General features: G+C 42.1%; 1 protein-coding gene across 1 annotated transcript in view; it reads right to left on the bottom strand.

The window, feature by feature from the left end:
- The window catches only part of hat1 (histone acetyltransferase 1), a 50678-nt gene that overhangs the window by 21020 nt on the left and 7275 nt on the right, over positions 1-22383 (bottom strand). The window contains exons 2-7 of the mRNA XM_043682057.1: positions 19432-19503; positions 18973-19048; positions 13052-13172; positions 11845-12024; positions 2369-2490; positions 1931-2035 (exon numbers count right to left, since the gene is read on the bottom strand). Coding sequence (XP_043537992.1) covers positions 1931-2035; positions 2369-2490; positions 11845-12024; positions 13052-13172; positions 18973-19048; positions 19432-19503 — 676 coding nt within the window. The remainder of the gene's footprint in view (positions 1-1930; positions 2036-2368; positions 2491-11844; positions 12025-13051; positions 13173-18972; positions 19049-19431; positions 19504-22383) is intronic.

The raw sequence follows: 22383 nt of genomic DNA, 5'->3' as shown, positions 1-22383 counted from the left end.
AAGGAATGGGAGTGGCACTTTTGATTAAAGAATACTTTGCTGTAACTAAAGAAGAAATGTCTGAAAAATCATTCAGCCAAAACATATGGGTAGAATTTCGAAATAAGAAAGGAAAAAATATCACCTTGACGGGATTGTACTGTAGGCCCCCAATAGTCAGACGGAAATTGAGAAACAAATATGTTGGGGAGATCTCAGAAATATGCTAGCATAAGAAGGTTGTGATAATGTGGGATTTTAATTTTCTAAACATTGACTGGGGCTACCATTGTCTTAAAGGTTTGGATGGTGTGGGCAGAGCAGTAGTCACTGTTTACTTGGACTTTAGTAAAGCCTTTGAGAGGATTCTGCATTGTGAACTAATTAGTAAGGTTAGGTCACACAGGGTGCAGGGTGAGCTTGCCAACTGGATACATAATTGGCTTAACGGCAGGAGATGGCATTTTGGAGGGGGGTTGTTTTTCGAACTGCAGGCCTGTCACCAGCAGTGTTCCACAGGGATCAGTTCTGGGACCTCTTTTGTTTGTCATTTTATATAAATGACTTGGATGTGAATACAGAAGGCATGGTTAGTAAGTTTGTGGATGACACCAAAATTAGTGGCATACCAGACAGCGAAGACAGTTTTTTTAAGAGTACAAAGGGAACTTGATCAAATGGGTCAATGGGCTGAAAAATGAGAGATATTGGATTTTGGTACAACAAACAAATAACCCAGGGGTTCAGGTAAATAATTCTTTGAAGCTTGCATCACGAGTAGACAGGGTGGTTAAGGCGGCGTTTGCACACTTGCCGTCATTGCTCAGTCCTTTGAGCATAGGAGTTGGGAAGTCATGTTGAGGTTGTACAGGACATTGGTGAGGCCTCTTCTGGAATACTGTGTCCAGTTCTGGTCACCCAGTTATAGGAAGGATATTATTAAACTGGAGAGGGTTCAGATGAGATTGACAAAGATATTGCCAGGTATGGAAGCTTTGAGTTATAAAAGCAGGATAGACTGGGACTTTTTTCACTGGAGCGTAGGAAGTTGAGAGACAACCTGATAGAAGTTTATAAAATAATGAGTATAGATGAAGCTAATGTTAGTTGTCTTTTCCCTAGGATGGGGGATTTTAAGACTAAGGGGTGCATTTTTATGGTGAGAGGAAAGAGATTTAGGAAAGACATGAGGGGTAAATTTTTCACAGAGGGTAGTTCACGTGTGGAATGAACCTCCTGGGGAAGTGGTGGATGTGGGTACAACTACCCTGTTTAAGAGACATTTGGATAAGTGCATAAATAGGAAAGATGTGGAGGGATAATGACCCAGGATGACACAGCATTTGGAAATGTATAATATGATCAAGCAGAGTCAGCATGGTTTCACGAAGGAAAAATAACATCTGACAAATTTTCTATCTGGCATAGACTGGTATTTGAGGCAGTCCAGAGAAGGTTCACAAGGCTGATAACAGGAATGGAAGGACTATCTTATGAGGAGAGCTCGAGGAGATTGGACCTGTACTCATTGGAGTTTGAGAATGAGGGAAGACCTTTTTGAAACATGCAAGATTTTTCAGGGACTTGACAGGGTAAATGCGGAAAGGTTGCATCCCCCTGTGGGAGAGTCTAAGGCCACAGGGAGTAGAGGATCATCACATGAACCATGACCTCATTAAATCACTGAACTCAATGGGCTGCACGGCCTACTTTTGTTCCTATGTCTGATGGAACTGAAATATTATCCAAAAAGGGGAATGTGTAAGGTTACAAGGAGATGCCCACTAAGAATCACACTAGATGAACAGCTTATTCGGAGAACTGGTGCAGATGGGCCATATGGCCTCCTCCCATACTCTAACAATCCTACAATTTCTCATTGCAATTTGCAGTTGGACAGCATTCATTTTGGACTGGAACGTTTCGGTTTGTGATTTTGCTGGTTACCTACCCTATTCGTGGTCTCATTTTGTCAGGATATGCATAGAAATTGTATACAGTCATATATCCCACTGTTGCAAAGCGTGGCGAGCCATCTTCAAGATATTTCTCAAATCTGCATAACACAAAAATGATAAAGAATTGAAAATTATAATTACTTCTCGATTCCTCCCATCCAACTGAAGATCCAACTGAATCTGTAATTTCTCTCAGTACAGTGACAGTCTATAATCACCATGCTCTCTGTAGAAGTGTAATAGATTACAATTGGTGGCAGTTGGATGTTATATTGCACCTCATATTTGCTTCACCAACAAATGCCTCAAGTCACCAGGATGCCCCTGGCTGTAACTAAGCATATCATTCACATTATAACTTTAGATATAGACAGTAGGTAATACAAGCTCTGTTACAAATGGTCCAGGCAATGCATCTAATATACACTTACACCAGGAAGAATTGCCATTTATCATCATCGACATCAATGAAGCTTGCTGTTTCAATGAACCAGATGAGGAAGGTCTGCAGTCTCTCGTGGTATTCTCGAAATCCTGGACAGCTAATATCAGTCTGCATGAAAGAGAATTATCACTAATGAACTGCGACACAATTCAACCAATAAATGCTCCAAACTGAATAATCAACATATCCTAAAATACTGAGATTTTCCATGAAAAACTTATGCTGAGACTGATCATTTAGGTTTGTGGTAGATTACGAAGCTTTTTAATTTGCAAACAACACAGTTTACTCTTTGTGGAGGAGTCCTGAGATTGAAAATGTTTGAAAACAGTGACAATGAAAGTTGATTCTATAGGATATGAAAGAGGGATCTGGGATACTGGTGGATAAGAGCTCAATGTCATCAGTACAAAGTATAGTAACAGTCGAGAGTGCAGAGTCTATAACCAGGCAGACCAAGCACAAACCTTAGGGAGTGATTGTTTTGTACAGAGCTGACAGTACCTACTACAGCTTTGGACTTCATATCATGAGGAAGATACCAAGGCTGAGAAGGGGACAGTGAAGAACAAGAAAATTGAACTGATACAAACCACTGGGTTATGGAGAGAGGCTGCAGAAACTGGGAACGCTCATGTGAGAGAGGAGAGATTCTGAGAATTCAAGATCACAAAGGACATTGTGAGGATACAGTTTATGCAGATGGACATGCATAAGAGGCACAGTCTGAAACTTAGATGATGGAAGTTGAACTCCTTTACACAGACGGAGGTGAAAACATGGACCAGGTTGCCTAGAAAGGCAGTGGCACTGACTTGAGCCTGCTGGTACAGAAAGTTAGACTCTCCAGCACTAAATCCAACTGGTCATTTCTTTTTGAGGGAAGGCTGCCTGGAATGCCATTCCTTTGTCTTACTATATGCATCATAGGAGCATTGGCACTACCTGTTCTCAGATCAACACGCTCAGCATGCACCATAGATAGACTTATGGCCTTCCAGGCAAGTGATTCACCACATAGGGCACAGTGTTTTCCCTACAAGTCATAAAAAGCTTTGGAACACACTTTAACAGTCCGATACATTGTGTGAAAACAGCTGACTTCACATTGACCTTAAAATCAGAATAATCTCCCATGTAATTCTAGAATAATGTAAATCACTGAAAAACAGTGGACAGGCCAAATGCATTAAGCTGCAAGGAAATCTTTCAAACATCGAGTACGGTACCACATGAGGGTACAGTGGGAAACCATAAGCAAAGAAAGAAACTGAGGAGTGGAGACAGTACCCTTGTAAGAAGCTGAAAACGTGCTTTCACTTGGAGCTAAAATAAAGGTGCTAAAATGAGGACCAATCCAAAGAAATGATGATTCGAAACTGGTCCTAAGATAGGTGAAGAGTAACCAGTTTTGTAATGGTGTATATAGTAGGATGAAAGAAAAGCTTCAGTGAAATAGAGACACAGAAAGTGCATAGGGGGTGGGGGTAGGAGCAGAAGAAAACTTTAACTCTATTTCTGTCTCCACAGGTACTGCCAGACCTGCTCAATGTTTCCAGCATTTGTTGTATTTTATGTATGTGCTTGTACAAAATCAAAGTTTTGCGACATCAATGGCACATAAAAAATAAGTTTGAGCTTAGGGTTAACTATAAACAGACAACTGCAAGAAGGAAGCTCAAATTCCAGACTCCACAAGGTGAAGATAAATGACCGGAGAGAGGCAGCTTTTCCCCACTATCCTCGGAGGATGAAAAGAAGGCTTTAATGCACAATATCAGCACAGAAACAGAAACAGAAAATAGAACCAAGTGACCATTCAGCCCACAAAGCATACTTCCGCTATTCCAACACAAACATAGCTAAAGCTCTTTGCCATACTCCCACTCTCTCCGCATACTCCTTGACACCTTTAGTCTGTAGACATCTACTTCTTTCCTAAGTACATTCAATGATTTGGTTCCACAGCCTCCTGTGGTAGAGAACTCGACAGTTTGACCACCCTCAAATGATTCACTCTCTTCATGGCAGCACTGTGTACCAACAAAGATGCACAGCAGTATCTTAACAAGGCTCTTCCAACAGCACCTTTCAAACCTGTGACCTCTGCCATTTAGAAGGACAAGGATAGCAGACACATGGCAACATCACAACCTACCAGTTCTTCAAGCCACTCACCATTCTGACTTGGGAATATGCAGTCATTCTTTCACTGTCACTGAGTCAAAATCTTGGAATTCCCTCCCTCACATCAGTAGTTCAAGGCAACTTACTCACCTTCTCCAAGACCATTAGAGATAGGCAATAACACCAATATCCCATGAACAAATAAACAGAATCACATGAATACTCATTGTATCAGTCAACCCCAGAAAACTTCATGCAAATCCTTTTAACAGAATACTGATGAACACAAGCATAGAGTTTACAGTATTAATATTTGAATAGAGATGCTCATGATTACTAAGTCACTTGAAAAGGGGCTCTTCAACAAAAAGAATTTGAGAATCACTTGGATACTAATTACAGTACTAATAATCCCAAGAACTTTAGTTCAACTCCAACAATGGCAGTTTGAGAATTACAACTGTCTTTTTTTTCCAAAGCTGGTACCAGCAAGTGACAAAGCGGTCACATTATTGTGTGGACTAATGCCCTAGAAGAAAGGTAACCTTTTGCCTTTACAGAGTCTAGTATGTTGTAATCCCAGTCCTGCACTTGTCTGACCTGTTCTGAAGTGACCTACTCAGCCGTTGGAAAGGTGAAAATAAAAGCACATACACCATGTGCCTGCAAGTTACTCTTTTTTAGATTCAGTTATTTTGAGTGCACACATTCAGAATGAACCTTCCAAAGCATCGCCCCCTCTCCCCACCCACCTCACGAACATCAGGGGTTCTACTGCCAAAGTTGATAGGGATAGAGCAACTCTCTCAGATTAGCCAAGCAGCAGTTTTTTTTCACTTGGACAGCTGGTGTGGACTGCAGAGTGACACTAACAGTGTGGGTTCAATTTCTGTACTGGCTGAGATCACCCTGCTTTCTGAACCTGGCCCCTTGCTTGAGGCATGGTGACCCTCAGGTTAAACTCAGCACCAGCTGTCTCTGTCAAATGAGAGAGCAGCCTATGGTCCTCAGAGACTATGGCAGCTTTCATTTACATAAAGGAAGAATTTGCATTTCTCTATCCCCTTCCAGGATCGCTTGAGAGCCCAAAGTGTTTTAAAACCAATGGCATACTTCTTTCAGTGTAGTCATCAACTTAATGTAGAAAACACAGCAGCAAATTTGCGCACAGCAAGCTCCCAAAAAAAACAATGTGATAATGATCAAATAATCTGCTTGTAATTTTTATTGAACACCAAATATTGATGACGACACCAGGGACATCTGCCCTGCTCTTTTCAACAATGCCTTGGAATCTTATGCGCTCATGTGAAAGGACAAGTAAGGTCTCAATTTAACATTTCATCCAAAAGATACCACCTCTGACAGTGTTGCATTCTTTAATACTAAAATGGAGCATCACTCTGGATTTTGTATTGTAATCTCTAGAGTTGATTGAGGCTTGAGTTAATGATCCTCTGATTGACAAACAGGACAGCTGTCTCACAGACTTGATGAGCAACAGCCTGACAAAGTCCTACTCAGAACTGTATCTCACATTGTCACGACCCAGACACTGCCACCAGTATGCTGTGCTGTGCAGCTGGACATGATAGACCCAGAGGTAGCAGTTTGGTGGTATACAGTCAGGAGGGATTGGCCTTAGGAATCCTCACCACTGACTTCAGCCCACAAGGTGTCACAACAGCAGGTTAAACACAAGCAAGGAAATCTCCTGCAGAATACTAACTACCACCCTCCCTCAGCTATATGCCTCCCTGTTGAACAACATTTGGAAGAAGCACAGAATGTATCTGGCTGGGGGACTTCAATGTACATCACCAACACTGGCTTGGTAGCACCGCTACTGATTGAACTGGTTGCATCCTAAAGAACACTGCTGTGAGACTGGGTCTGCGGCAGCTGGTGAAGGAACCAAGGAGGAAAAACATATTTGACCTCATCCTGACCAATTTGCCAGCCACAGCTGCATCCGTCCTTGACAATATCAGTAAAGTAACCACAACACAGTTCTTGTGGAGTCAAAGTCTCGTCCTCACAAAGGGGACGGTGTTGCACGGTGTTGTGTTGCACGATCATTGTACTAAATCGGACAGACATAGAACCGACCTACACTCAAGAATGAGGCACAGTGGGCCAGCAACAGCAGAACTGTATTCCAGCACAATCTGTAACTTCATGGCCCAGCACACTACCCCACTCAACCATTACCATCAAGCCAGAGGATCAAACCCGATTCAATGGAGAGTGCAGGAGAGCATGCCAGAGCAGCACCAGGCATACCTAAGAAAGGTGTCAACCTGGTAAAGCTACAACATCACAAGACTACTTGCATGCTGCACCTGCACTATTCTGCGTAATTCTGGTCTCCGTACTCGAGGAAGGATGTATTGGCTTTGGAGGTGATGCAGAGTAGATTCACCAGGTTTATTCCCGACATGAGGGGGTTACCCTATGAGGAGAGGTTGAGCTGCCTGGGATTGAACTAACTACAATTTAGAAGAATGAGAGGGGATCTTATAGAAACATAAAATTATGGAAGGGATAGATAAGATAGAGGCAGGCAAGCTGTTTTCACTGGTGGGTGAGACTGGGACGAGGGGACACGGCCTCAAGATTAGGGAGAGTATGTTTAGGACATAGATGAGGAGGAACTGCTTTTCCTGGAGAGTAGTGAATCTATGGAATTCTCTGCCCAAGGAAGCAGTACAGGCAACGTCATTAAATATATTCAACACACAGTTGGATGGATTTTTCCATGGTCAGGGAATTAAGGGTCATAGGGATAATGCAGGTAGGAGGAGCTGAGGTGATGGATAGATCAGCCATGATATTAATGAATGGCAGAGCGGGCTCGACAGGCCAAATCCTGCTTCTCTTACTATGAAACGCCAAACAGCATAAGCAGCAAGTGATAGACAAAGCAAAACAACCCCATCGCTAAGCTCTGTAGGCCTACCACATGCAGTTATGGTGGTGAGCAGTTTAACGAACGAGAGGCAGCTCCATAAATATTCCCAATCTTAATGATGGGGAGCACAGCGCATTAGTGCAAAAGATAAGCCTGAAGCATGTGCAACAATCTTCAGCCAGAAGAGTAGAATGGATAATAGTCCATCTTGGCTATTTTCTGAGGTCCACATTATCACAGATGCTATTGGATAACAAATGGCTGTTAGCACTGGACACAGGAAAGGCTCCAGACCTCAACATCCCATTTGTGGTACTGAAGACTTTGGCTGCACGTTTAGCCAAACTGTTTCAGTACAGCTGCAACACTGGCATCTACCCAGCAATGTGGAAAAATGCTCAAGTCTGCCCTATCTACAAATCTGACAAATCTCAGCCAACACATTATTGCCCCCATCAGTCTACAAGAATAGGCTGTATTTATAAACTATCTGTAATGCTCTAAATTACTCAAGGCATGTCATAGCAACAGTTACTAAACAAAAGCTTTGACACTAAACCAAAAAATGTTAGGATAAGTGCCTTAATGTTTGCTCAAAAGGTAGATTTTAAGAAATGTCTCAATCATGTAGAGAGGCAGAGGGGTTTAGGAAGGAAATGTGATAAGCTAATGTTGAGACAGCTGAAGGCCAGCACTAATGGAGGGGAGTTTGGAAACCAAGTCTGTTCAAGAGACAAGAGTCAGATGCATGCAGAAATCTGATGTTATGGAGTTGGAAGAAGTTACAGAGATAGCAAGAGGACGAGCCCATGAAGTGATTTTTAAAAAATGAGAAGTTTTTAAATGGCAGGGCCAAACTGGGAGCCAGTGTAGATCAGCAAGCGCAGGGGTGATATGGGAACAGGATTCGTTATGGGAAAATGGGTTTACAGGATGATGCAAGGTGAGAGGCCCACCATGAATGTAATAGAAAGAAATGGAATCTAAAGTTAATGATGGCATCAATGAAGTTTTCAGCAGCAGACAAGCTGAGGCAGAAGAAAAAAATGGGTGAGATAATGATGGCGAAATTGATGGCAAGATTATAATGACTTCAATATTTAACTGGAGGAAATATCTACTCATCAACTACTGAATGTTGAATGATGAGTCTAATAAGTTAGTGACAATGGAGGAACTGAGAAAAATGTTAAGGTCAAGCTGAGTGTCATCAATCCTCCTTTAAAATCATACCACCAAATGGCAGCATTTTGGATGAGAAAGAGGAGGGAGACAATGACAGATCATTGATAAACTTTAGAGACAATGATGTAGGAACAAGAAAGGAAGCCATTACAGGGGGCTTACAGGATACAATGACACAGATGAGAGTGGAACCATAGGAGTGTAATCCCGTCTAGCTAAGGCAACAGTGAATGCTCAGAGAATGATGTGGTCAACTGCAAAGACTGCAGACAGGTAGGACCAGGATGAGGGTGGGTCCAAAGTTTCCAGAACATAAGATGTGATATGACTATGATCAGAGCCATCCTGTAGCAGGACAGATTCTTAATTTATTTGGGGCGGGCAGGGGGATCTGATACATGGGGTCGGCAACAAGTTCAGGATTCTGGTGAAGCAGGGGAGGCTTGAGGTAGAATCGCTCCTTATAACCTAAAGCTCTATCTGTGAAGTAGATTAAAGACAAAGGTTGATTGATCTTTGGCTTCCCTGGGAATCAAGGGATATGGGAAGCAAGTAGGAAAGTAAGGCTGAAGTAAAAGCACAGCCGTGATTGTAATGAATCGAGGGGCAGGCTTCAGCAACTAAACGGTCTACTTCATGCTCCTATTTCTTATGTTGTTGTTGATTTTTATTTTGGTGGTTGTGGGTTGGGGTGGAGGTGAATACAACAACAATTATGAAGTGGAAGAGTACAGTCCCTGAGAAGAGAGAAGTGTTAACATTATCTGTTACCACCGAGGCCAGAAAAGAAATTTTGGTTTCCAAACATTTCCAAAAGTCCCATAGTTTGGTGTGGATAGAACAGAAGAGAATAATACAGCACACAAACAGGCCCTTCGGCCCACCATTTCTGTGCCAACCATGATGCCATTCCAAACTAATCCCATCTGCCTGCACATGGTCTGTATCTCTGTTTTCTGTCTGTTCATGTGTCTGTATAAATGCCTAAATATGGCATTTAGAGCAGAAAGAAGCAAGGTCATATTTTTACAGGTTCAGGACATGTCTACTCCCATTAATCAAAAGATGGGTGGTGTCATCAACAGTTCTATCAAGGGACACTTATTCAGCAATAACCCGCTTCCTGACTCTCAATTTGGTTTCTGCCAGTGAGACTCAGCTCCTGGCCTCATTATGGCTTTGGTCTAAATGTGGTCAAAAGATATGAACTGCAGAGTTGAGGCGAGGGGGACAGCCTTCAATATTAAGGGGACATTTGGCAAGAGTTTGGCAGACAACAGCCCGAGCAAAACTAGAGTCAGTAGGAATCGGTGGGGGGAAGAGAGAAGAAGGTCTCTGCTGATTGGAGTCCGAGCACAAAAGAAGATGGTTGTGATTGTTGGAGGTCAATCATTTCACCTCCAGGACCTCTCTGCAGGAGCTCCTCAGGGTAGTGTTCGGTGATAGATCACCATACCAGTTATGGCGTATGTAGTTCCATTCCCTAACTTTGAGGGAATGAAAATGGGGCTATACCTGGGCAAATTGCCAGGGTGGGAGAAAGTAAAGATTATACTGAGGACAAAAGCATCAATGGTGAACACGAGGAACTGGTTAAATAGATCAACTGAAATCACTTGGATATATTCAAAACTCAGTTATTCATTGCTCAGCTGTACAAGAAATGTAATATTAAATAGGCTTTGCAACTTGTTATTAAGGAATAATTTTACTGTTTTTAAGCAAAGTTCAGGTACTGATTTAGATACATTGAAATGCCACTTAAAACTATAGTGGAATTAAACTGTATCAGAAAACTATCCTGGAGCTCTGATCTAACTCTGTCTTTAATGGCTGGAAGAGGTATCTTGATGGTTGTGGGTTGCACTCCCTAGATAATGCACTCCCTAGATCTGTTCACAAGTAAACCAAATCTGATCTGACCTAATTAGAGAGATTAATTTCTCTCCTAGATCCCTGATTACATCAGATAAAGGGCATCTTTTTCAGCTAATCCCTCCCCCATGCTCTCAGTCAGATGATCTGAGTTTTAAAATGTATATTTGCAAATCGCCTGAATGGTGCCAGTCCATGGGATTAGGGCATCACTTGGGAAGGATTTAACAAAAGGAGAGTTTAGGCCACTGTTCTTTGAGAAGAGGTAAATGATTCTTTGAAATGTCCATCACAGGTAGAAAGGACGGTTAAGAAAGCATTTAGCATGCTTGCCTTCACACTCAAATCTTTGAGTGTAGGAGTTGGGACAACGTATTGAAGTTGTACAGGATATTGATGAGGCCTCTTCTGGAGTAGTGTGCACAGTTCTGGTCTTCCTGTTATAGGAAGGTTTCACAAGAAATTTACTGGAATGTTGCCAGGAATGGAGTGTTTGAGCTGTAGGGAGAGGCTGGAACCTCTTTCACTGGAGTGGAGGAGGTCGAGGGGTGACTGACACAGAGGTTTATGAAATCATGAAGGGTGGAGTTAAGGTGAATGGCAGGTAATTTTCCCTTGGGTGTGGGATTTCATGACTAGGAGGCGTATTTTTAAGATGACAGGAAAAAGATTTTAAAAAGACACCGGGGCAAACTTCTTTTACAGAGAGTGGTTTGTATATGGAATGAATTTCTACGGGAAGTGGTGGATGCAGGTACAGTGACAATGTTTTAAAGACATTTAGAGAAGTACATGAATAAGAAATGTTTGGAGGGACTACAGGCCAAGCGCAGCAGGCAAGAGGAGTTGAGTTTGGGATTATGGTCAGCACGGACTGGTTGGACCAAGGGTCTGTTTTCGTGCTGTATGACTCTCTGACCAAGTATCACTTTGATTTAGCATTCCTTTGGACAATTCACAAGAGAACTACGGTGAAAAAAAAAGCAGTTATTAATCCATTGGATATTTTAGTTAATCGACAGATTTCAGTTGCTATGTCATGAATGCAGTAAAGGTGAAATCACTGATTTAAATTGTACCAGATCTGTGGCAGCACTGGAGCCAACTCTAACTATACAAATATTGTAGAAATCCATTAATTAGACTCTGACAAAAAAAACGCCACTAGAGGTGCACAGCAGAATCAGATAATCAAATCACTGCCTCAGTAAAAGCTAGCAGACAGTGAAAGCCAGCATGAATCTTCAGTGAAGAGTTGTCAATGACAAATATCTGTACCAAATGACGCATCCAAACAGCCAAGAAAATATTCAGGCTTATTAGCCATTAGAAAAGCACACCAGTGTGTTTTTTTTTTCACTCACCTTGTAAATCTCATAGTTTAACTCCAGTCCCTCCTTCTCATCATACACGGTATACGAGTGAATGAGAAATCCAAATGGTCTGAAGGAAGCGTCCTTTTCCAGCTGCACAATAAACTCATCAAGGTTGATGCAGTAACCAGCTGGGATAAATTCTAACATTTTACTTTCAACATTATCAACCTAGATAGGAACAAATTGTTTACAGTAAACTATAGAGCTTTAAGCACATTGGAAGCAGTTTCTTTTTTCTGTTCCCTCCCTCTCATATTCTTTTCTTGCCACATTGTGCAATCTCTTATGGATTCCACAGGTCAAAAGACAGAAGCAATTTTATGGCAGCTGAGAAGCAGATCCCCAGACAGCTGTCTGTCTCTATAATTCTGCTTGGCAATGCTGTCATTTCCCTGTTTTTTTTTTAAATCAATACATGGCATGAACAGCAACACCTCAGAGGAGGTACTCTAACCTGTCAATTTGTGAAAATATTTAGCTAGAAAACACATTATTTCCCCGTTTTCACCAGGAAAGGCCTTACAGGATTTATTAAATGACTGCAAAGCAAATTCCTCATTGTGCTATAAACAAACTTACAAAATAACACTTAGTTTAAGTAACATCATCAATGAAATGGCTTTTCTAAAGTTTTTTTTAAATGCGGTGCATCATTATTTCATCATCCTTCCTTTGGATGAAATGACTGCCAGGTGTTTGACTCAAGCCCACAATTACAGAATGGAAGGCTGTCGGTCCTAATACTCCAAGCTTGCAAGATGTCATTTCAGGTACCTCTTGAGGTCAAAGCAGTGAAGTCAACTTCTGCTCCCTTGAAAGATTTTTGCTGTTGCACAGGCATCAGCAGCCCTACCTCATCTGGTTGACAGCTCCTATGTAGGAGCTCAAACAGAGAACCAGTGGGTCACATAACCAAGGGAGAGGTGAGGAGAAAAGAAAGGTTTATCTTAATCAAATGGGACATTCACATCTGGGATTGATCAAGACCAAAAACCTTGTGAAATTTACAACTCCCTAACTCAGGGGCACCAAGGTTACCTATAAAGCAACCACAAACCAGATGCAACCAGTGAATAGTGCATTGCAGAACCTCACTGGTCTGAACAGACTGCAGTACTATGACACAGTGCATAATCAGAGCACTGCTTAGGCTAGTTAAAACCTTGTGAAGTCAAGCAACATTTCAATAGCCTACCTCTACGTTGTCATATTTTTCTACAACTTTGCTGGAGTATTTGATATTGAAGAATGTAGTGAGGCTGCAGGTACTGTAGTACAATTGGATTTCAAGGTCCTTGTAGCCAAATACTGATTCTCTGCAGGCAAAGCAGAAATAACCACATGTTGATAGAGTATTTGTAGAAGTTAGACTTATTTTCTCTTTACTTTTAATGCAGGGCCATTTATAAACTCAAATGAGCACATTTACTTGATGTTTAGTAACACAGTGGGCATGTCTGATGCCTCATTTATATTAGAGCTGCCTCAGTGGAAACACTGCTATCAACTGAGCAGCCCTTCCAAATAACTTATACACTTGCCTGTAATTGCAGGACACCTCAAAGTGCTTTCCAGCCAATGAAATACTTCTTAGGCATAGTCACAATTGTTCCACAGGAAACACGGCAGCCAATTTGCGCACTGCAAGATCCCATAGACAGCAATGTTGTAATAATGGGATCACCTGTTCTTACTGCGCTGATATTTCTTGGCAAATGGAAGAGTCGCGCTCGCTGCTTTGTAGAAAACTTTTGCGCAAATGCTGCTAAGCCTCAGCGTAAACGAGCTGTATGAGAGAACTGCTTGCACTGGAAGAACTTCTGCTAACATGGGGCTTACTAATAAGCTCTTTAAATAATGCAACAAAACAGCAAGGTTTACTCAGCAATTAGTTGATATCACCACATTTACATGGTACAAAATGAAGGAAAGGAGCCCAGACCTCCTCCAAGCCAGGAGGTCTGGGCTCAAGTCCTACCTATTCCAGAGGTGTGTGATATTTTCTAATCGCCCTGTTGAGAGAAATTATCTAAACGAAGTGATACGAAACTTCAAAAATCAAAAGATTGTCAAACCATTTATATCTATTGCATATTAAATTTAATATAAAGTATTCCACTGAAAACATTCAAACCCATCTCTTTGAATAGAATGCTCTCCTGTAAAAATGAATGCATTTACCTGCAATATCTGATACACCTGTAGGCAGTATTGCAAGGAGTTCCAGTGTTAAATGTGTCACATAAACTCTGGCATCACACCCCATTCCTCTGAATGAGTCGAATGGCTTGTTCTTGGGCTGTATACTCTAAGTGATCTCTCAAAGAGCTTGTATTCTACACGTGTATCATATAGTTGAGTGCAAATCAATCAAAGACATAATTATAAGTACAATGCACTGGTCAGACCACACCTTGATTGCAAAGTGCCGTACACAATGTAGTGAAGTTCCATGGGGCTGGCTGACTGTCAAATAGATTGTGCAATGAGGAAGAACTGGAAACCGTGGGCTCTGTTCCCTTCAGAAAAGATAGGATCTTGGAGGAATGTTCCATCTTGACTCAGTTGATAGTACCTTCATCAGGCTATGGGTTGAAGCCCATAATCTCGGCTGTCACCTGAACACATTACTAAAGGAATACCATTTTGCAAACATTGAACTGAACAGCCTACATTGCTAGCTCAGATGAATAACAAACATCAGTGGCACGATATGACAAAGAGTAGTGAGCTATTTCGGTATTCTGGCCAATATTTTGCCCACATTTAACACAAAGTACTGTGTACTGTCCTCAGCAGCCCATTATAGAAAACATCAAAATATGGAAAAGGGACAGTAACAATTTCCTACAATCACACCAGGGGTAAAAGACAAAGACTTCTTTGGAGGGGAATGCAAATGCAACATTGTTTCCATGAGTTAGTGAATAGGTGACAGAGGAAGCACAGACTGAGGATTACCAGTGGAAGAAGGGGGATGTCAGAAGAAATGTTTTCACACAGAGTTGAGAGAATAGGACTGCTTTGCAGTGAAAACAAGATGATATGGAGGCAGGGTTTAAAACAAACAGAGTCAACTACTAGGATATGAAAGGACAGAAGAAACATCCATTCAACCAACTTGGTTTTGATCAAAAGACACCAGGATTGCTCCAGGATCTTTTTGGAAATTTGGGGTGGACATGAAGTTCGAAAACATCATCCAATTTCAAAATCACAAAAGTGTCAGTCTCCAATAAGAGCCAAGAGCATTTTAAACAAAGATAGCTCAATGCAATTAGTCAGCACCACAGTCCTAGGCTCTCACAAGGGTACAAAGTTCCACCTGAGACCAGGTAAATTAGATGAGCAGCATAAAATTAGAAAGGGACACAGAGACAGATTACATTTTAGCAGTAAGAGCAATGCTCGGCAAATCCAAGAAACAATGAATGATTTTGGTATGCAGGAAAGCTAAAAACTTCAAAACAAGTAAATCCCCTGGACAGACTGTGCTTCTGTTAAAGTGCTAAGACACTAAGGAGGAGACCTGTGTGTGGTACTGATATTCATCAAGAGCACATCAATGGACATTGGGAGGTTTCAGTAGATGGAAGAGAGGCTAGTTTGTTGCTCAGATTCAAAATAAAAGGGAACAACCACAGACTCAGGAGATGACCACATAAAGAACATAAGGTGATTAAGGAAAGAATGTGTCTGTAATATTACATCATATTAAATTGAAATTCAGACAAAAGAATGACAGAGTCTCTCTAAAGTAAGATGATTTTATTACTATTAGAAAATTCTTACACAGAGTGATCAACACATGGAACATACACCTGGGGAGGCAGAAACCCTGAAGCCATTTATCAAACCATTCCAGGATAGAGGGGGAAAGGATTACAAGGCCTTTCTGGTGTATAATTTCATCATTTACAAATACCTTACAATAAGGTACCTGGGAACAGGTGTATCATACTTCTAGGAGTGGGATAAAGCAACAATAGATACTTAACTAACATGTTTAAAATATCAACATCTCAAGGCACTTCAGAGACAAAATAAGATGAAATGACAGCTAGAGAAATGAGAGATATTAGGGCTGAGAAACAAAGGTTTGGTCAAAGAGGTCAGTTCTAAGGTGTGTCTGAATGGATAGATGTAGAGAGACACGGAGTAGAGAAAGAGATTTCAGCAGGTTAGGGCTACTGAAAGCACACTCTCAAGTGGTGAAACAACTAAAATCACTTCGGGTGCTCAAGAGGCCAGAACTAGGTGAGCACAGATATTAAGTGCTATGTTTAGGAGATGAGAGATATATGGAAGGGCGAGGCCATAGAGAAATTTGGAAACAAGGATGAGATGCCAAACAGACACACGAGAATTCCTACAACTCTAAGAACAAACACATTGAGTTAGACTCCATCTACTACCCACTGAGAAAAACAGGAAATGACATCACCAACCCAAACACATAAATAGAAAGCAGGAACCACGCACACTGTTTCTCCCGAGGCCCAATGAAGATGTTACTCAAATATCGGGAAATGAATCTCCCAGCTCAGCAAGCAAATCTACATCCAGAACCTCAACTTGAGCTACAAATCTTCTCAAAGCTCGCTGAGAATTTTTAAATTAAGACACTGATTGAAAGGAAGCCAACATGGGTCAGCGAGCAGAGAGGTGATGGGGAATGGGACTTAGTGCAAGTCAAGAAAGGGCTTCAAGTTTACAGAGGTTAGAATGTGGATGACCAGCCAGGAGTGTGTTAGAATAGCCTAATCTAGAAGTAACAAAGGCATGAATGAGGCTTTTAGCAGATGAGCTCAAACAGAGTCAAATATCAGGTAATGTCACCAAGATAGAAAATAGGCAGACTTAATGATGATGTGGAACTCAAATCAGAAGGATCAAATATCAGAGAATGGTTACAGCACAGAAGACAGCTATTCAGCCAATCATGTCTGTAACCATTCTCTGCGACAGCAACTCAGCTGATCCCACCCCGCCCCTGACATTTTCCCCGTAGCCCTGCAAAATTTTTTCACTTCAGACAAATACCCAATTCTTTTTGAAAAACCTTGATTGAAACTGCCTCCACCACACACATAGGCAGCACATGCTAGATCTCGATGTCATGTTGCTATTGTTTCTTTTGCTAACTACCTTAAATCTGGGCCCTCTGGTTTGTGATTGTTCCACCAATGTCCAGGTGCCTCATGATTTTCAGCATCGTTATCAAATTTCCTCTCAGCCTTCTCTTCTCCAAGGAGAACAGTCCCAGCCTCTCCAATCTATCGAGATAATTAAAATTCCTGAACTCTGGAACTATTCTCATAAATCTACGTTTCATCTCTTCGAAAATCTTCCCATTCTTGCTAGTGCGGAGCCCAAAATTGGGCAATACTGCAGTTAAGGCAGGAAAGTAAACAATTAAATAAATACTTGGTATGCAAACCTCTTGGAATAGCAATCTATAACTGCATTCTAAACAAGAGCAACACTGTTCACTTGATAAAATGAGGCGTGTGAAACCTTCACAAATGATTGAAGTGGGTTTCATGGACAGATGTAGTTTTAGTCAGACGTGAATACAGTTGCAGGGAATTCTTGGTATTTCAACCTCTGAATAGATTTCCTACGACATCCAGCATGTTCTATGTATCCTCTCGCTCTACCTGTCCAGAGATGTTGAATTCCAGCAAGCAAACCACCTTTCTGGTTTATGAAAAAAGAACTAAAAATGTACATTAGTTTGTTCTCAACTGTGAGCCTTGGAGAGAAACAGATCCAGTGCTAACTGCACTAATCAAAATTATGGTTAAAACTGGTTGGCAAGGTTAGATCTCATGGAATACAGGGAGAACTAGCCATTTGGATACAGAACTGGCTCGAAGATAGAAGACAGAGGGTGGTGGTGGAGGGTTTCCTTTATTGGTCAGAGTATTGAGAATTGGAGTTGGGAGGTCATGTTGCATTTGTACAGGACATTGGTTAGGCCACTGTTGGAATATTGCATGCAATTCTGGTCTCCCTCCTATTGGAAGGATGTTGTGAAACATAAAAGGGTTCAGAAAAGATTTATAAGGATGTTGCCAGGGTTGGAGGATTTGAGTTATAGGGAGAGGTTGAATAGGCTGGGGCTGTTTTCCCTGGAACGTCAGAGGCTGAGGGGTGACCTTATGGAGGTTTATAAAATAATGAGGGGCATGTATAGGATAAATAGACAAAGTCATTTCCCTGGGGTGGGGGAGTCCAGAACTAGAGGGCATAGATTTAGGGTGAGAGGAGAAAGATATATAAGGAACCAAAGGGGCAAACTTTTCACGGAGAGGGTGGTGTGTATATGGAATGAGCTGCTAGAGGAAGTGGTAGGGGCCAGTACAATTGCAACATTTAAAAGGCATCTGGATGGGTATACGAACAGGAAAGGTTTGGAGGGATATGAGGTAGTGCTGACAAGTGGGACTAGATTGGGTTGAGATATCTGGTCGGCATGGACAAGTTGGACCGAAAGGTCTGTTTCTGTGCTGCACATTTCTATGACTCTAAGTCACAAGCATGGCAGACAAAAATGCTAAAGAAAGACCTGTGTTTATATTACATCTTTCATGTCCTCAGGACTTCCTAATACATTTTACAGCCACTTAAGTACTTTTGAAGTCAACATTGTAGCAAATTCATTCTCACAAGATCCCACTAAAAGTAATGAGTCAAATCTTGGGCTGAGGGATAAATATTTACTAGAATATTAGTGTGAACACCAATACTTTTCCTTGAAGCAGTGCCATGGAATATTTTATATAAACAATTATAGATGGGGTATCTTATACATGCAATGTAGCATGCCGCCAATACTGCTCTGGGGATATCAGCCCGGATTGTATGCTTAGGTCTTTATATTTAACTATGTACCTTTTAACTCATGAAGAATAAGTGCTACTGATTGAGCCATAACTGATGCTATGCTAAATCAGGCAGACCAGAACCAGACGAGAGCACATGGTAACCAAAAACAGCCAATTCAAGAACACAGCATGAAAACAAAAACCAAAAGCAATTATGAAAGCTTGCAACATATTGCATAGGTAATGACAGCCCTATCAACAAGTTCCAATGTAACAAATCACATACTCATCTCCAAACACTTGGTGACTGTATAATGGACTGAAGCTCATGGTCTCATCTTCCAGGTCTTCAACGAAGCGAACTAGTAATATGGAAAAAACACATCATGCTGACTCTCTGATTTCAGAGAAAGAAACAGCAGAACCAATTTCGTTAGCACCCAATAGTTACATTAACAGCTCAATAAGTAGAGAAATCATACTCCCCTAGGAGTTATTTCAGAAAAGTAATGTTCTACCCCCAAAGAGGAGGATTATACACTGGTTCATCGCTGAATGTAATAAGCTATTTTGCAACATCACTGCAACATTTCCACCAACTTCAGTAACCAATTGGCCACAACATGACTTCCTTTCTCGCCCATCTCCACACCAACCCCTCCACCCCCATTTCTCCTTCGCTGTCTGATGTATAAAGGGGAGCAGTGTGCAAGTCATAAAAAGATTCTGTGCTTGAAGCACATACCTAACTTTAGCCGAATAGCCTTGTTGGTATCACACTTGTATTCTGCTAACTTCTTTTCCAGGTTCAAAAGCTCTACAGAAAATAAATCAGACATAAAAAGTTAGCAGAAAAAACACCTGATCTAGATAACCACTATTATTTCATGTGTAAACAGTCCTCATCAAGGCTACATCTCTTACATACAAGCAATCATCTCCTGTCAAATATCTCAGAAGGACAGAAGTGTTAAACTTCGTGGCATTACCATCGGCCACCAACAGTGGGCTTGGCCCTGGCATTCAGGAGTAATGGGATGAGATGCTATTACCTATGGCTGCACTGAAGTCAGCTTCCAGGGACTGGGAGGAGGTTAGGGGTACAGCAGCACTGAGACAGGCCCAAGGTTACAGAGTGACAGGAACCTGGAACTTAGTGGCATTAGAAGAGAACTTTCAAGGTTTTGAAGCACTGGTAGTAGCTTGAAGTAGAGGGGATGGTATAGAGAATTAAGGAGGTCATGTGTAACAATAGGAGAGTGCAGGATTTCAGAAAGGGCAGCAAAACGTGAGAGATTTTGAGTGTCCAATAGGACTGAAGGACTCATTTAGGACACTGAGGGGTTGCTGGAATCTGGGCATATGGGGAAGGTGGGGAATAAGGTCTTGAACAATGTCAAGAGAGAGGAAAGCAGAGGAGAACAGTATTAATTGCCATGTGTTGAAGCAACAGGTCACATCCTCCATTTCCCCTCTTCAGAGGTTTCCCATCCTCAGGTTTCTGATTTCAAGCAAATCAAATGTGATCATTAAGATTCACTGATTAGTAATCTGAGACCACAGGTGGGTGATTTTATTTTTGCTTTAAATTCATACAATGCATTGGTACTGTAAGCAGGATTGCTGAATTTATATGCAATTAACAAAATTCAATAAGAATTAGCCCATAAAAAGCTCCACGTTCATCATTATGCACTTTCCAGGTTTTTACGCATTGCCCAGCATATGCACTGTTCCTGCTTATGTCACCTTAAAACCTTAAACGAAATTGGCAAGGATGTGGAAAGTGGGCTGTGAAACAAGATGTACAAAGAACTGGGAGAGATCATACTGGAATAAGAGACAGAATCATACTGCATAGAAATAGGCCCACTTGCCACGATTTTTTGCCCCGTCGTGATGGAGATTCCCATCGGGGGGCCCTCAACAAAGCAGTCCTCCCCTTGTCCATTGAGAATCTGGGATGGAGAGTGTTGCACATGGCAGTCCCTTGCAATCGTAAATTGAGTAAGTTCACTAGGTCAGCAGAAGTGGGTACTGCAGATGCTGGAGAGGGCTTTTGCCCGAAATATCGACTTTCCCGCTGTTCGGATGCTGCCTGACCTGCTGTACTTTTCCAGCACCACTCTAATCTTGACACTAAGTTCACCACGTCCTCTGCCACATGCAGTTTTTCATACATACATCAAATAATTTCATGTGCAGCCCCTTTTTAGTTTCTATGAAGAGGCTGCTCCTTAAATTTTGATTGCATTTCTGTCCCACACTCCTGATCTACGGTCACTCTGCAAGGGGAGGAGCAGACAAGTCTTCTTATGGTTCTGCTCTTCGGCCTGAACAACATGGCCATCAATAGGTCCAGACAGCGGGCTAAGCAGGCTAATCGATCTTGACTGTTTGTCCCTCTTTCATGGTTACGAGCTTTGTGCATCATCACTCCAGAAACCGTTATTTCAATTAATAAGTTTCTGTTCCATTCAACTGTTAATTTGTGCTTTATTTCAATAGTACCCCAGCAGGAGCTGTTCAACTGTTATTTGTGACTTTCCATTTTATAAAGAGTAGAGAGCTATACTGTCAGTTTAAAAAAAAGAGTAGAGGGTGCTTTACTCTGCAATTAACCCCATACTGTCTGTCCTGGGACTGTTTGGGGACAGTGTGGAGGAAGCTTTACTCTATATTGAAATGCCTGTTCTGGGAATGTTGGATGGGGTAAGTGTCATGGGTGCATGACTTTCCAGTTTTTTTAAAAAAAAAGTAGAAATAGGCCCTTTGGCCTACTACGTCTACGCCAACCAACAAACACCAATCTAAATAAATCTCTTACTTGTACTTGGTGCTACAAATTGTTTGCGCTCCAAACCACTTACTCCTCACCTTAAACTTGTGTTCGCTGGTCTTAGACATGTCTGCCACGGGGAAAAGGTTCTTATGATCTATGGTCCTCATAATTGTGTGTATCTCAATCAGATCCTCCCCCAACTGAGCCTCCTCGGCTCTAGGAAAAACGAGCCCAGCCTATCCAGTCTCCTGTCACAACTGAGACTGTTCATCCCACACAACATGCTGGTGACTCTCCTCTGCTCCCTGTCGAGTGTGATCACATTCGTCCGAGAGTGTAGTGACCAGAATGGCAAGAGGAGAGGAGAAGAAGAATGAGACTGGGGAGGACGAAGAAGGAAGGAAGAAGGGAGGGCGAGAGAGAGAGAGAGAGAGAAGGGAGGGCGAGAGAGAGAGAGAGAGAGAAGGGAGGGCGAGAGAGAGAGAGAGAGAGAAGGGAGGGCGAGAGAGAGAGAGAGAGAGAAGGGAGGGCGAGAGAGAGAGAGAGAGAGAAGGGAGGGCGAGAGAGAGAGAGAGAGAGAAGGGAGGGCGAGAGAGAGAGAGAGAGAGAAGGGAGGGCGAGAGAGAGAGAGAGAGAGAAGGGAGGGCGAGAGAGAGAGAGAGAGAGAAGGGAGGGCGAGAGAGAGAGAGAGAGAGAAGGGAGGGCGAGAGAGAGAGAGAGAGAGAAGGGAGGGCGAGAGAGAGAGAGAGAGAGAAGGGAGGGCGAGAGAGAGAGAGAGAGAGAAGGGAGGGCGAGAGAGAGAGAGAGAGAGAAGGGAGGGCGAGAGAGAGAGAGAGAGAGAAGGGAGGGCGAGAGAGAGAGAGAGAGAGAGAGAGAGAGAGAGAGAGAGAGAGAGAGAGAGAGAGAGAGAGAGAG

Source organism: Chiloscyllium plagiosum, chromosome 43 (genome assembly GCF_004010195.1).
Source record: "Chiloscyllium plagiosum isolate BGI_BamShark_2017 chromosome 43, ASM401019v2, whole genome shotgun sequence".
Classification (NCBI taxonomy): Eukaryota; Metazoa; Chordata; class Chondrichthyes; order Orectolobiformes; family Hemiscylliidae; genus Chiloscyllium; species Chiloscyllium plagiosum.
This window is presented reverse-complemented; position numbering and strand designations above follow the sequence as displayed.